Source organism: Phocoena phocoena, chromosome 13 (assembly GCF_963924675.1).
Source record: "Phocoena phocoena chromosome 13, mPhoPho1.1, whole genome shotgun sequence".
Classification (NCBI taxonomy): Eukaryota; Metazoa; Chordata; class Mammalia; order Artiodactyla; family Phocoenidae; genus Phocoena; species Phocoena phocoena.
Window position 1 is genome coordinate 87,887,521 of NC_089231.1, and position 16,381 is coordinate 87,903,901.

At 46.5% G+C, this 16,381-nt stretch overlaps 1 protein-coding gene across 1 annotated transcript in view; it reads right to left on the reverse strand.

Annotated features, from left to right (window-relative positions):
- Positions 1-16,381, reverse strand: part of TMEM132D (transmembrane protein 132D) — a 644,149-nt gene that overhangs the window by 456,041 nt on the left and 171,727 nt on the right. The window contains exon 2 of the mRNA XM_065890030.1: positions 13,038-13,914. Within this exon, the coding sequence (XP_065746102.1) occupies positions 13,038-13,914 (877 nt within the window). The remainder of the gene's footprint in view (positions 1-13,037; positions 13,915-16,381) is intronic.

Here is a 16,381-nt window from a genome sequence, read left to right on the forward strand (position 1 = left end):
CTGTGTATCTACCTACCTACCTATCCATCCTTCCATCCATCCATCCATCCATCCATCCATCCATCCATCCTCTATCTATCTATCTATCTACCTGTCTTCTTCATCATCATCATCTATCTATCTGCCTTTCTATCCGTCTACACTATCCCTTCTTTTGCCCTCACTTTTCTCACCTAATGTTTTGGAAAACTTTCATATCACAAAAGCTATATAGTTTTCTGTGAATAGTATTATGCTAATGTAAAATAACCACTGTCCCTTTCATGAGCACTTCAGTGATCTGCAGACATTGCTCTATTATCTTCTGCATTGAACAGCGTGGAATGTTACTGCGGAAAAGTCTACAAACAGCCTGAATTTCTTCCCCTGGTAAATGACAAGTGACTCACTTTTTCCTTACAAAGCATTTTGAAATCTGGCACGTATCACTCACATACACACACACGTACATAAGTATATATGAAGTATTAACTGAAGTTAGATATATGTAGTATAAAGAAAAGAATATATATCACAAATGAACAGTTCAAAAAACAACAGTAAACACTCTTGTACTAGCGCCCAGGTTACGAACTAGAATATACCCAGTATCTTTGAAGCCCCCTGCATGTTTCTCCCCATTAATATCCTCATTCTCCCCACTGAGACCTATTATTCTAAATTTTGTGTCATCTCCTTGTCATTTTTTATAGTTTTACCTAAATGAATGTATATATCCATCATCCATGAATACTCTGTTGTTAATGTATGCCTAGTTTTTAATCTTTGCATAAATGTATTTTTTCTGAATCTTTCAATTAAATATTTTATATCAGAGATTACCTACAGGGGTGTAACTAAATCATTTTCATGAATGTATAGGATTCCATTGTAGGAATATGTCAACATTTATTTATCCATTATCCTCTCAACGGTCATTTGGGACATTTCCAGTTTTTTGCTATTAAAACAGCACTGCTATGAATATTTATGTATGCCTTCTGGTAAACAAATACAAGAGTTTCTCTAGATTCTAGACTTTAGAAGTGGAAATTTCGGGTCATAGTGTATGCACATCTTCGACATTGTGGGTGTATTTCCTAAAAAGGCGGCACCAATTCTGCCCATCAGGAATAAATGAAGGTTTCCTTTGTTCCACATTCTCTACAACTTGTGCTAATATCAGGCTGCCTGACTTCTGGCAACCTGGTGGATATGAAATTGAAATGTATAGTAGTTTTAATTTGTTCTTCTCTGATTTCTAATGAGATGGACTATCTTTTCTATTTATTGGCTACTTTGTGTCTTTTCTTCTGTGAAATGTCTGTTCATATATATATATATATATATATATATATATATATATATATATATATATATATATATATATATGGTTTGGTTTGGTTTGGTTTTTTTGCTGTACGCGGGCCTCTCACTGTTGTGGCCTCTCCCGTTGCGGAGCACAGGCTCCGGACGCGCAGGCTCAGCGGCCATGGCTCACGGGCCCAGCCGCTCCACAGCATGTGGGATCCTCCCGGACCGGGGCACGAACCCGCGTCCCCTGCGTCGGCAGGTGGACTCTCAACCACTGCGCCACCAGGGAAGCCCAAGAATTACTTTTGCTTTATGCTTCTTCCCAAATAAATTCTTCCTCTCTCTTATAACGTTGTACTCCCTCCCTCCTTCCCTCCCTCCTTCCCTTCCTTCCTCCTTCCCTTCCTTCCTTCTTGCTTCCCTTCCCTTCTGAAATCTATTTACCTAGATGGACTGCCATTTCTCTTGTAATCTGATTCATGCCCAACTTGGACAACTCTGATCCACACCCAGGCCTTCGATTTGTGTGGACAGAACATGGATGAGTTTTACTCAACATACATTATCTTACAAAATATACACCAACACCCGGGTTTTCAACAGCCTGGGGTCACGGAGAGAGGAGGAGCGTTCAGGCAGGGCTTTGATGGATGGAATGAGGACCTGTTCCCCCTTCATGCTCTGTGCCTGCGTCCACTCAACGCTTTGTGTGTGTGTTGAGATGGGAAAACGGAAAGGGAGAGAGGGTCAGTCTTGTATTTCTTCCATCTGCTTGGAATAACCCTGGGCTTCAGGTCACACCTCCGATTCATCCCCGGGTCTGGGATCCTTGCTTTTGATAAAGATACGCATCCCTGGATGATCTCTTTTGTCATCAACAATCCTTCCACTGCCCAAAATGAGAACAGAAAAGAAATACGAACACTGAGTTTTCACATTTGCATAAGGCGCTCACAGCCTGGAGAGGAAAAACTATTATCTTGCCTCTCTGTGTTCTCTTTCTTCCGCCTCTGGCTCTTTCCAAAGTTGTTAACATATTTATGATGTTTTCTGTTTGGGCAAATTCATTTCTGCGTTGCTTACGACCCTTCTGCCTTTGCTCCCAGCTGGGGTTGACATAACTGACAAACCTTCACGATTGCCTCTGCTTCTGGTACAATATGGAGTTGATGGGAAAAGATATTCTGCTTTCATAAAAATTATCTTTTCAAACAGCTACACCCACAGGGTCAAGTCAGGGAACAGAAACCACAGCAGATAACTGACCGGAAGGGCTTTAATACAGAGAACTAGTTACAGAGGGGCTGAAATTGCTGGCACAACAACTAGATGATGGTGATACAGGAAGTCTTTTCTCCTCGGGTCAGAAGGACAAAGCAAAGAAGGAGGGGACATCATAAGAGGCCATCGGCAAAGTCTCCCTGTAGGATTTGCAGCCATGGCACAGGCTGCCTGGCGGGAGCCGGAACCACGGATGGACGAGCTTTCTGGCCTGAGCAGGGACCGGGGAGCAAGACAGAAAACTACACTGACTTCTCCCATCTTCCCGGCCACAGGATTCCTGCCACTGGGTCCCACTGGCCGGAGCCCTCAGAAGCCAGATCTGGGTAGCGTAGGGCATCTGGGAAATGCAGGTTACAGAGGTGCACCTACTGAGGGTCACAGCAGAGCAGGAGAAGGGTGAGCTGTAGACTGCAGAGCAAACAGCCGCAGCGCATCACCTCTGTCCTTTCCCAAGTAGAGCTTACTGGCGAAATTCCCTATGATTGCTAACTACTTACTACTGCGGCTAACAGACTACCCTAAAACTTAGTGCTTTAGAGCACCACCATTTTCTTATACATCACTCTTTATGCACCAGGAATATGAGCAAGGCTCAGCCGTGAGATGCGTCTGCTCCACCTGGAATTGGTGCGGTCCCCTGGTGGTACTAAGTTGTCCGCTAGCTGACCGACAGCGGCCAAGACAGCTTCACGCACGTGTCTGGGGCCTGGACAGGAATGGCTAGAAGATGGGGATCACCAGGTCCCCCCTCTCTCCATGGAGCTTCAGAGCTTCTCATGGGATCTCCCAGAAGACGAGCTGGACTTCTTACAGGCGGCTCTAGGCTCTAAAAGCAAGTGTTCCCGGAGACCTAGGTGGAAAGTTACAGCTTTTTAGAGTGTCTAGCCTCAGAAGTTCCAGATCCTCACTTCTTCTATATTCTACTTGGAAAGCAGTACACCGAGGCCAGGTTCAAGGGGCAAGAGGTGGGGAAGAGAATCCAAGTATATAAGCCACGTTCAGGTGTCATCTCTCTTCCAAAGAGGCTTTGAAGGAGGGGAAACTGCACACTTGGGGTCAGATGCACTACGCTGATTTTTGCACCTACATCACTCAGCTGATTTCTGTCTTACTCTTGAGCTGATGCCTTCCCCAGGCCTCTGTTTGTGTGTTGATGCCGGAATGATTTCTGCTGGATTTTTTTAAATCAATTTACTTGCATACCTTCAGAATTCAGGAGACAGAATTCTGACACCTGGGTCCGCTCTCCTGTCTCCTCCCAGCAGGTGCTGAGTCAGTCGCTTTCCTAAGTGATCCAAGGAAATGCCTCTTCAGCAGCTTTGAACATGCTCCGTCGTCTGTTTCTTCTTCATCGCTTACGTCGGAGGCGACCTGCGCCTTGTGTTAACACGGCCCTCTTTCAGAATGAATGGACACTGCTCAGCGTGAAGTGACCCGAGGTCATCTGTCTGCATTTCAGCTGATACCTGATGCGTCCCTTGGGTGACTGGTTATTTCCTAAATGCCTGCTCAAGGCTCACCTGTCATCTTTCGTTTACACCATCAACACCCGGAAAGCTAAGAGCCCAGAGACTGAGGCTCAGTGATCTTCGATGACCTTCCCAAGGGTGCGCAGGCAGTGAGGATGCCAAGACGGGTGCCCGTGGTCCTGGCTCCATGCCCTGTGCTCTTCCTCATAAACCCATGTGGTCTCCGAGAGGTGTGCCCCCTGAAATTGCCATTCCTCGTGATAATTACCAGCGTCCGAAGTGCCTGGACGGGCCCACAATAATCCACCTAGCACCCTTCGGAGCTCTTTACACTGCAGTGACTGGTAAGCCTGACAGATGCTCATGACGGTGGACACACCTTCAACTGTCTCTGCTCCAAAGCACTATCTTAAGTTGGCATCTTAACCTGCCAAACAGACCCCCCCATGGTCTCTCTCACAGCACCGACTACTCAGTACAGGGCTGGGTCCGTGTCTCTTAGTTGCTGTTACATCCCCGGCACCAAGCTTCACACTCAAGAAACGTCTCCTCAATAAGGGAAATGTTTCAGGTAATTCATTCTCTTAAGTGCTTTTAAAAAGAATGAGATTTAGGAGTATCGGCGTCTACCTTCCCGCCTCGCATTGATGAAGAGGGATTTTCCAAAACATGGGTTCTGGGATATAGGTCAGCGAGGGCGAGTTCTCCGGACCTCAAAGTAAATGCGTTACGAGCTCTAGGGCGTCTGTCAAGTTATTCACCTCTTGTGTTTCTGTGCCCAGTTCTGGAAAACACAGGTGATAAAAGCACCGACTTCGTGGGGTTGTTCTGAGGATTAAATGTGTGAAAAATATTTTAAGCACTGAGAACAGTGTCAGACACAAGTAGATCCTTAATAGCTGCTGCCTATTATTATCACCATTATTATTATATTCAGCTATCTCCCCAAACTTCCCGGACCCACATCACTCCTGTGTTCCCACGAGTAACCCAGAAGAGGTACAGAGAAATCACATCTGAAGGTGCTGGGAGAAGGATATGAAGACATTCCCTCAACAGCCTCTGTGGCCAGCCAACCAAAGACCACCTTGGAAATGGAATCTCCATGGATACCAAATGAATGAACAGATGACACTAAAGACAGAAACCCATCCCCAACTCCTCCCCACCTGGCCTTGTATAAACCTCTACCATCTCCCCACTCCTTTCCACCCCAGAACACAGAAATGTGACTGGAGGCAGGGAGAGGCCGTAACACTCTGAAATGGCTGAGTGTTCTCACCCAACATGTATCTACCTTTGCTCACCCAGATTTGCAGGCCCAAATTCACACCAGCCGTCAGAGCAATCAGCCGGGTACAGCCATGATACACTAGTGAACCCAGCCCTTTCCCTCCAGTGGCTTTCAGTCTGGTTGAAAAGGAGACTGTCAGGTGGGTCTACCATGCAGGGGATGTGATAAGGTCCTTACACAGAGATGAAGGTCAGCTCAAGGTTACAGAGTATAAACAGCAATGAGCAGAAGCTGGCATAGCCAAAGAAGATCACAGAGAGCTTTGGTTGCATGACTTTGACCCCCAGAACCTCTTCATCTTAAAACTGCAAGTTGGTACCCTTGGATCAACATCTTCCCTTTTCCCCCTCCCCTCAAGCCTCTGGCAGCCATCCATCTATTCTCTGTATCTGCGAGCTTTTGTTAGGCTCCACATATAAGCGATAGTATACAGAATCTGTCTTTCTCTGACTTACCTCACTGAACATAATGCCCTTGGGGTTCATCCATGTTGTTGCGGAAAAAATAGACATCACTACGTCGAAGAGGCTGTCTGCTCCCCGCTCTTCACTGCAGCATTATTCGCGATAGTCAAGACATGGAAACAACCTGAGCGTCCACAGTGGATGAATGGATAAAGAAAATGTGATGTATACACACAATGGAATGTTATCCAGCCATAAAAAAGAAGGAAATCCTTCCATTATCTTCTAGAACTCCCAGCCCTGCCAAGTTGGCCAAAGTCAAATTCTCTTGCTCGTGAGACAAGCCTCCCACTAGAACATGGGAAAAAGATTCAGTGAAACCTCAGGCAACTTTCCCAGTACCAATCTGGGAGCACAGCTGGTGCCACCGTTGGTACTTTCCTCCTTTCTTCTTTTCCCCCAAGAGGATCAGAGCTGTCAACCTTGGTCAAAAAGAAGTATCGCCAGAAAGGAACCATAGCTGTCAGATGATGGAGGGATTCTTGAGTTGGAGGCCACGATGGATTAACATCCTGAAATGCGTGAAGCCCGTGAAGTTGTGTACAGAAAGGCTGTGTGTATTGTTACACAGTGGAGTTTGCACATACATGCAATTATGTGTGACTCAATTATACAGGGTGGGGGGCACAGGGGACTGAGAGAGAGAGAGAGAGAGACAGAGAGAGAAGGCGGTTTAAATAGTTAAATTTCTAACTTGACCATTCTACTCAATAAGCATAGCCCAGGATAGCAAGAAGGATGACACGGACCCAATGGCTCCCAACTCCAGCTGCATGTCCGAATCTCTCGGACACCTTTTTAAAAAGACTAACACCAGACACGATATTGTAAATCAACTATACATCAGTTAAAAACAACAATAATAAAAGAGATCACGAAAAAGACTGAAGAACCATTTTTTTAAATCTGTTCACAGTATAGCCAGACTGATGACTTAAAGAAACGCACGTGCAGGCATTTAGCTTCATGGGTATTTTTGTTACGAAACAAAATACTAACACCAAGGCTTCACCCCGAGAGGATCTTAGGAGCAGTCACCACTGGAAGCAGTGGCCTCAGCTCATCTCAGCTCCGGGTCCCTCTTACAGCACAAGTACCCTAATACGGCTGCACCCGACCCTTGTCATCTTGCATACATTACATGGCCTTGAAATAGACCAACCCTCTCACCTCAAGTCTCACAGAAGAACCTGCTCTCTGGCCCCTCCCTTAACAGCAGGTACATGGAGTGGACTCATGGAACCAGTGACAGCCATTCGATCCCCCAGTAGCCGACGGGTGTCCAGGGCGGGCCAGGTGGTGCATGAGAAAGGAGGAAAGGGCGGTGAGCAGACCGAAGTCTCTGCCCCCCTGCAGCACGTATTCAAGCAGAAGTAAAAACGTGTGGCAGGTACAACTTAAGGGATTTTCCAGAAAAGCTGGACCCTACCCAGTGTTACCTTCATTCTAAACTGGGAACCTCCCTCTGCGTAAGAGCTGAGTTTTTTTCCCGACAACCAGGATCATAGTTTTTCACTTGCAGGGGTGATTTTATCCCCGAGGGGACATTGGGAAACAGCTGGACCCATCTTGGGGTATCAAAATTCGGGGTTGTGTATCCAGTGGGTTGAGGCCAGGGATGCCGCTAACCACCCTACTATGTACAGACCGGACTGCCCCTCACAACAAAATATCATCTGACCCAAATGTCAATAGCTAAAGGCTGAGAAATGTCTACTCTTTTGAATTATAACCCAAACTGTAAAGTCAATCTCCAGAAGCCCTTACTGAAATAAATGAATGATTGAATAAATAAATACATGAGGGAGAATAAACAAATTTCACCTGCAGGATTCCAAAAAAAATTACGTAAATATACCACCCACAACGAGGCAGCGTGTAATTCCGTAATTGTGAGCTGTGGATCATCACTTCCTTCTGGAAAATACAGTATAGGGAGTGCAGAGAAAAGCAACTTTACAGACAAAAAACCTGAGAAATACCACCCCAGCCAGCGACCAAATTTCACATCAACACTGATTAAGTCAGGGCGGGAGTACGTGTTCTTGATACAATGCAATGAAAATGGCATTTTTCGTTTGTTTGTTTGTTCTTGAAAATCCCAATTGGCTTTTATTTCAAGATGATGTGCACAGAGATACACCTGATGTCTTTGTGCCTTTACCTGTGCTGTCCTCTTTGCCTGAAATCCCTTTTTTTTTGGCCCATAAAACCACTACATAATCAACAAGGACCTACTGTACAGCACAGGGAACTCCACTCAATATTCTGCAACAACCCACATGGGAAAAGAATCCAAGAAAGAACATATGCACAACTGAGTCATCCCACTGCACACCCGAAACCAACACAACACCGCAAGCCAACTACACTCCAATCAATACAAAACAAAAATCAAATTAAAAAAAAAAAAAAAAAAACCACTACATATTCTCCACTCCCCCAGGGCCAGGTCTTACTGTCTCACGCTCCTGTCCCTTAGATAGGGACTCATCTCTCCCTTTTACTCATCTGTGTATTTCCTGACTTCCTCAATAAATGCTTCTTCAGTGGAAAGGTGAAAGAGAACAGAGGGGATGATTTTAAACTCTTGTGGTTGGCAGACGAATAAAAACAACACTTTATCTCTGTGCTGTTTTACCCCCAAACCCACTACTTCGCTCTCATCACGAAGAAAACATCAGATAATCCCAACAGAGGGAAGTTCTTCAAAAAGTCTGAACCCGGAAGTCTCAAAGCTATCAAGACAACAGAAACAAAGCAAGTGTGAAAAGTAGTCACAGTCAAGCGTAGTTAAAGACATGATGACTAAATGTACATGATATCCTGGGTGGGAGCCTGGAACAAAAAAGGGGCCATCGGGCAAAGACTGAGGGGACGTGAACGAGCGTGGACTTCGGTTAATAATAATACGGGTGCACTGACTGTGACAAATGAGCCATGCTAACGAAAGATGCTGATTACAGGGGGAAACTGGCCACCAGGCACTTGGCATTGTCCTGTACTGATTTCACAACTTTTTTTGTAAATCTAAATACATTCTCAAACAGGAGCTTTATTGAAAAGAGATGGAATGGCCTCCTTTCTCTGTCTGCCTCTCACTCCATCCCACTCCAGAAGCAACTCCCTTAATTCCCACCGGGTGACAAACGGAGACGCAGTGCCAAGCACAGGTGTCACGGACCTGTGCAGGGTTTCGAGATACCCAACATCATCCTCTCCTTAAAAGCACCCAGTTTTCTCAGGAGGGAAACACTGCCACCCCGGGATATGCTCTCAGTGAAAGATGACTCCAGGAGCCCACCTCTCATTCTGGAAGCCACACCGGCTCCCTCTCCTACCCCGGGCACAGACAGCAAGTAGGTATGTGAGCCACTGGGAGCTTCCCAAGAGTCTTTGCACCTTCGATTATAGTAAGAACAGAAGGAACTTCTGACGGAATTCGTTGTGCCGGGCCGGGGAGGGGTGCTAGGCAAGAAGGCTGTTGCATCTACACCAGGGGAAACTTCCCCCTCCCACCCTGTGCATTGCCAAGGCTAGCGCCCCCGTGCCTTATTAATTCTTGAGACCCAAAATAGACATCCAACTAATCTTTCATGTATTTATTTTCTTAGATTAGCAGGCTGGGATTTATGGCCTGCAGCTGAGAATATTACTGGCTACACCAGGGCATAGTTTACCTGAAACAGAATAAGAAGAGATCTTTCCCTGGCCCAAGGCAGGTTCAAAAGCTACATCATTCAAGTGAATCGAGTTCAGGGCCAAAACCACCTCAAACCACCACATATTATTTCTAACAATTGAGATTCCCAAACCACCAAAGGATATCTTTTGAGGCTTATCAACCCCAGGCCCACTTTGTCCCCTTGTCAAATATTCTCACTTTATTCTCTTTCTCTTTTGTTTACAACTCTTATCTTTGCAAGAATATCTACTTGGTAATAATGCCTTATTCGGAGACGGCCTTAGGTCTGACCACAGTCTGGGCACGAGATTCTTAACAAACTCTTGAGTATTTAGCATGTAAAACTGTAAAGACTTCAGCGAAGTATATGTATTGGTTAATAATTAACAATATGCCCATTTGTTCATTCATTTAACCAATCTAAGCATATCTCTGACTTTGAGAAAAGCACCCAGGCATCTGAGTGCCATGCCTCTTTTCTGGACCTTTCCACCTGCATTTCCTGGAGTATCAGGGAACCAAGCTAATGCTATGCAAATATCTGGCTTAAGGCTCACATTCAGATCTGACAACCAGACTCCTTTGAAACTGACTTCCTGTGGAAAGAAGCAACCAAAAAACAGGTGGGAAAGATGAGCAAGAAAGAGCTTTCGAGGCCTTTGATTCTCCGGACACGTAATCAGGTGATGGGAGACCTAGGATGCTTCTGACATTAGCTCTCTGTCGGGGAAGGAAAGGAGATGGGGTGGTGAGAACATGCAAGAGAGGGTACAAGTGCTGTGGGATGCTTCTGTTGTCCACTGGAAGGAAAACATTCTCTGAAATTAAAAGGGATCCTTAGATGTCTAAAGAACAAAAGCATTTTGCTTTTCTTCCTTTGTGGAGGTCTGCTTTGGAAGACTCGAGCTCCAGGAGAGAACAGAACTTCTAAGATGACAAGCAGCCCCATCCTGGTTTTCCTCTGTGCAGTGGTCAATGCACACGCGTGCACCCTCCCAGCTGTTTTTGTAAATTGCCCTTACGGATCATTTGCACGACAAAACTTGTTTCCCAGAATGGAAGCTGAGCCCCTGTGTGTAGCCACAGAGTCACCCAGAGATCACGGGCGCAGCAGTGACAGGAAGGTGGCAGTGGGTGGTCAAACCCTGTCTGCAGCAGGAGTCCTGTTGGAGGCAGGTAATTTGGTCCCCCCTCCCCCCTGGCCATCCTTAAGCGGTGAGGGAAGTCCTGCTGACAGCTGATCTATAAAACATTAGCCCAGCTCTGGACCTCGTTAGCACTGTCACCGCCGAGTCTAGAAACAAGTCACCGTTGCTGAGGAAAGCACCCAAGGATACTTGGCTGGATCCTTCAGGGTTATTTACAGCAGGTGGCCAGATAGAGCAGGCTCGAGCTAATTCTAAATATTTGGAAGCCACGCTAAACGAGTGTCGAACTGGCTTCATTAAAAAAGATACACAGTTTCCTTATTTTCTAATTATGACAATTCCGACTAAAGGCTAATGACATTACCAGATCCAGGTTTCCCTGTCAGCTGTTTTCATAAACAGATAAGACTAATTAGAGCATGGTACGTAGTCAACAGACACATTATTAATGCCAGCCTTTAACAAGACGGAAAGTGTGCCACTTTACCAACTTAAACACACGTTCGTGAAATATTTACTGATTTACTCTTGTCTTAACCAGAAAACTGATTTTTTTAAACACCTTTCTAATTGATGGACTCTGAACACATACGCTTTGGCTCTACATCCAAAATTTTCCAATCTTTTGACTTGGAAGTGGAGCCACCCGATCTAGATGCTTCAAAGGTGCTTCTTTCTGAATCTGCAAAGACTTGGATCCTTTAGATTATGTAGCCCAGGAGCAAGTTTCTCCGTGTCACAGCTTGCCGATGACAAGGCAGCCCTCAGGACTCAGAGGAACACCTCAGTGGGAAGTGGATTGTGGCTGGATGCACAGCTATTTGTGAAATTTAATTCTACATATATAACCGATTCCCAAAAAACCCGATGTGGATATCATCTCCTGGAGAGTTAAAACTTTAAGAGATTCTGGTTCGTAAACCAGGGTCCAAGAAATCAACAGTCAGTAGTTGACAAACAGAAAAACATGTCGGAATATGAAATCACGTGACTTCTCCTTATTCAGAACCTTGAGTTTCCATCAGCAAAATATTTCTCTATATAAACAGCCATCTCCACGAAGAATGTTATTTAAGAGCGCTGAGCCCGAGAAAACCGAGCACAGAGCTAGCACACCAGCCCGAGGGTCCACGACCAGCTCAACCTAGGTCTGATTTCTGAAGAACAGAAGGGGGAGATCATGAGGCCTCAGACCCACAGATGTGTTTATGTGCCCTAAATCCCTGTGCGTAATCCCCAGATGCGCCTCCAACCCCAGCCAAAGGTTTTACCTTCCAACAATCAGCCAAGTTCAGTCATGAGGTTAATGCTGTCTATGGGTTTCTGTTTCTTCAGTTGAGATTAAAAGGGAATTCCCAGCACTAGGTCACAATCAACAAAACTCAAATGTGCGAAGTATAAGCAGAAGAATGACTCCTTTCTTAAACTCACCTATCCCTTAACAAACACAGAAAGAAAGAAGTTTAAAAAAAAAAAAAAAGAAAGAATGGGAAAGGGACAAGAGGGTGATCGTTACTGGATGAACTTTAAAAACCAACATATAAATGTGTATGTCCACAAACACTCCTATGTTCAGAGGTCACAAACAAATTCGATTAGATGGCACTTCAGATCAAGTTTCTGGAGTACGTAGCAGTGTCAGGACATACTTAGTGACCGAACAACACTTATACCAAATAGCTGTTATAATTAGACTCATCTGTGTTTAAAACAAACGAACCAAACAACTGGTATGAAGAGCCAGTGAAGCCAAGGCAAGTCGCTTCCCTCCCATACTACATTCCAAAGAGAAAATGCACGCATTCTTTTTCCCAGAGCTCACGGTACTCACTTTCAATGCCTCGTCTTTGGTGTAGTCTTACGTTAAGACACTCGACGAATTCTACTGGATAGCCTTCACACTTTCTGCTCTTTTATATTTTGAGCAGTAAGCTCTATTTCCAGAGAGAAACAAAATGGTAACTTTGAGGTTGGTACCATAGAGCGCACTCAGAACTCACACGTTTGGAAGAGATTTTGAGTTGGCACAGCTGCATCCCGTATCCTTCCCGACAACTGTCGCCATCCCATTTGCAGGCTGATTTCAACTGTGAGCCATTTATCCTAAAACCTGCTGAGAACCGCCTGAGCCAGGGCAAAGGCAGAACACCAGCCTCCTCCCGGCTTTTCTGGGATGGCCCGGAAAACCTAGGAATAAGAAGGTCTTCACCGCCCAGCTGCCGACCCGGAGAGATCCAGCTGGTCTCTCGATTTGACAGTGAACACGGAGCCTAGAAAACCTGGAAGGATGCTTCTACCCCGGACAACGCTAACACATCTCTCCGGATCAAACAGACAGGGTTCCCAGAAGCGCCCTCTGACCTTGGAGATGCTACAGGGAGATACTCCCAACGAACTCACCTCAGCGTGAAGCGGTCCTCGGTGCAGTCTTTGGAGATGGAGACGGGAAACGTCAGCACATCTCCCTGCCTGACCGTCTTTGGCACGTACTGCACGGCCACGTGGTTGTCCAAACGCAGCTCTCTCAGGGGCGGCCGGCTCGGGGTCTGGTAAAGAAAAACACTGCCGATCCTCTGCAAGGGAGGCCCCGACTCATCGATGTCGCTGCGGCCCGTCCGCATCCCTCCGGCTCTCCTGGCACAGTCTCCGCTCTCGTCCCCGGGCTGCAGGGCGTAGTAGAGCTCCACGGGGCTGCCCTCGGGGGGCCCGGGCGACTTCTTCCTCCCGGCCACCACCGTGGGGGGCCCGAACCAGCCGGCCGGGAGCTCCAGCTGCGCCACGCACAGCCCCAGGGCCCCCTGCAGCCGGCAGCTGCCCCTCACCTCCCGGGTCTCCCGGAAGGCGAACACCCGCAGGCAGGGCAGCCTCTGCGTGGGGCCGGCGTCGTCCCAGTCCCTGCCCACCACGTGGAAGAGCACGTGCACGCGGGGCCGGCTCAGGGAGACCTTGTCCCGCAGGATGTGCGCTTTCAGCTTCCAGTTCAGGGAAAACGTGCTGGTGAATCCAAACGGGCTGGAGGGCAGCATCAAGTCCTGGGGTACCACCTGCTCGATGGCGAAAGGCCCGTAGCTGGCGTTCAGGACGGGGAACCTCTTGGATCTGTAAACCAGAAAGGACTCCACGCGCGACTGCAGACTGGAGTTTCTCATGACGTCCTGGTTGGCTTCCTTCAGGAAGAAGGACACGTCCGCGTGGTGGATGTGGTAGGTCACTGGGAGGTAGGTGGGCAGCGAGGAGAACCTCTGGATGCTTTCCAGGATGCCTCGGCTTGCCACCACTGTCGGGAGGAATCGGGGTTCAGGGGTTAGAAACTCCAGGGCAAGGGTACCAATATTTCAGACCTCCTCCCCCCCTTTATAAGGATCGCCTTGTCTTTGCACTAATTACGCAATCCTTTATTCAAAAGGTCTTACTTAAATCAACTCATCTTATAGGAAATATATTTCTTCAAAAAAATTGATGCCACTGGAGTAGACAACAGGCATCACTGGCCATGCATAGAAGCTAAGTGTGCAAATAAATAAATTTCAAATCATGCCTTTAATTTTCAGCTAGCGGTCCCGGTGCCCTTAGGAGGCGATGGGTTATGCCTAAGACTTGTTCTCTTTTCGTTAAAGGGAGAGATCCTCACGAGAAAGGTCTTAAGAATGTGCCGGCATCCAACAGAGAAGGGCATTCCCGTTAACTCAACCAGATGGACCAAGATTGGAAACGAGAATGACTTTCTCGGCATGTGGTTTGAGGCTGTGTCCATATTCTACCCAATACTATTTTATGTTCCACCAGATACACACGCTGCACGTAAGGACTCACTGACCATTGGGAAATGATAAAAGGACGTTAAGGTGGGCGATCACATAGCAGTTGGACATCACACACTTTCCTGGAGGTTAAGCTGAGAGATGGAGAGAAAAGACCTTGGAAGGATAATGCTAGGAGGAAACCTCCAGAAACAGATGAGATGGGCTGACCACGTCATGTCGGGTCCATGTGTCCCTAGAACCCAAGAACCAAGGGAAGCCCATCACTCATCCTTCGTAAAAGCTACGTTGACCCCAATGCACAGAAAGCGTTCTTTTTTTTTTTTTTCTTACTAAGCATATCCCTCCCTCAGGGGGAACATTCCAAAATGTTATTTTTACATTGTGCCTTATATTCTGGAAGAAAAACACGGACACAGAAATTACATAATTCAAGACCCAACTTAACAGGCTTTAGAAACGGAAATTATTGGCTCTGGGATCACTGACTTTCTAGGCAAAGCTCCACAAAGACACCTGAAGCCCTTCTCATTAGTCGCCCTGTAATTATCACTGGTTCTTTTGCAGTAAAAGCAACGGAAGCCCTGACATTGATCGGGCCAAACTGTTTCAGAGGCTCACGTGAGCACACTTGCCGATGCACGACGCCTACGTGAGCCTGGACCCCTCTTGGCTGTTGTCTGCGAACAGAGAAGGAAGCAAAGGACTCACAGAGAAAAAGGGGTCTTGACTGTGGCTTTGCTACACAGATCTTGAGAGAGAACAGGCAAGTCACTGAGCCTCTCTGCCTCTCCTGGACTGCTCTGAAGTAGGAGGGCACCAACCAGAGTATGGAGGCCCCCATCCAGTTCTAACAGTGCAGGACACTCAGCTGTGGTCCGTCCTGCTTCTGGACAAGAAGCCAGCTTGACATACACTCATCCCGAGTTGATGGACAGCCCCGAGGGAAGGGCTCCCTCAATTCCATGGCATCACCCAACTCAGGCCAGGCTGAGCGCCCCAGTTCAGCAACGAAGGTGTCTACGGCCCTGAACCATTTGAAACTCCCAGTATCTGAGCAGTTTCGATTCACCCAAGCCGCGATTTCGTATGATTCAACCTAATACATCAGAAATTCTTTTGCAAACATCAGAATATCATAGACCTCACAAGAGACCTCATTCCTTTATCAGGACTACATTTTTCTTAACGTTCTGGAAATCCCTCAGGATTTATATTTTCAATAAACGTGTACCGTCACATGTGAGTTTTTCGTGAAGCTGAAGCACAGGCAGTGAGTTTCGTGCTCATGTTCAGGGCTGAAGCGTTCTCCTTCGTCCCATCTCTGGGTACCACTTCCCCTCCCCCACTGTGCTGGCTATACTCCTGTAACCGCTCAGGCTGTGTCACAAATGTCACTTCTCTGGAATGCCTCCTTTGACTGCATGATTCTGCGTTTCTATGCACCAGCGATGTCCTTCTGAAGACCTCATACTTCCCTATCATAGGACGTCATGCTCTTTCTGTAATTCCCTTCATGCCCCAGTGGGTTATATGCAAGTGAGCAGAGAGGACATATGAGCCTTTTCTCTGTTTTATTCATCGTCCTTAGAAGAGAACCCGACAAATACTAGCTTCTCAGTAAATATTTGAAAAATGAATCAACAAATGAATTATGCTTCCAATATTAAAAAAGCAGATTATATTTTTACATCATCAGGATTTTATATGCTGTCTCCTCCATTGCCATCACTCTGTAATTAGAATCCTCCATCCTTTTATCCCATGAAGAGCTCCATGTAATCTTGGTGATAAAAGACCTACATCCATCACACAGTGCCCCCTGATTCTTTTTTTTTCTTTTTTAATGTCACTGGAGTACAGTTGACTTACAATGTTGGGTTAGGTTCAGGTGTACTGCCAAGTGATTCAGTTATACATGTACATGTATCCATCCTTTTTCAGATTCTTTTCCCATTTAGGTTATCAAAGAATACTGAGTAG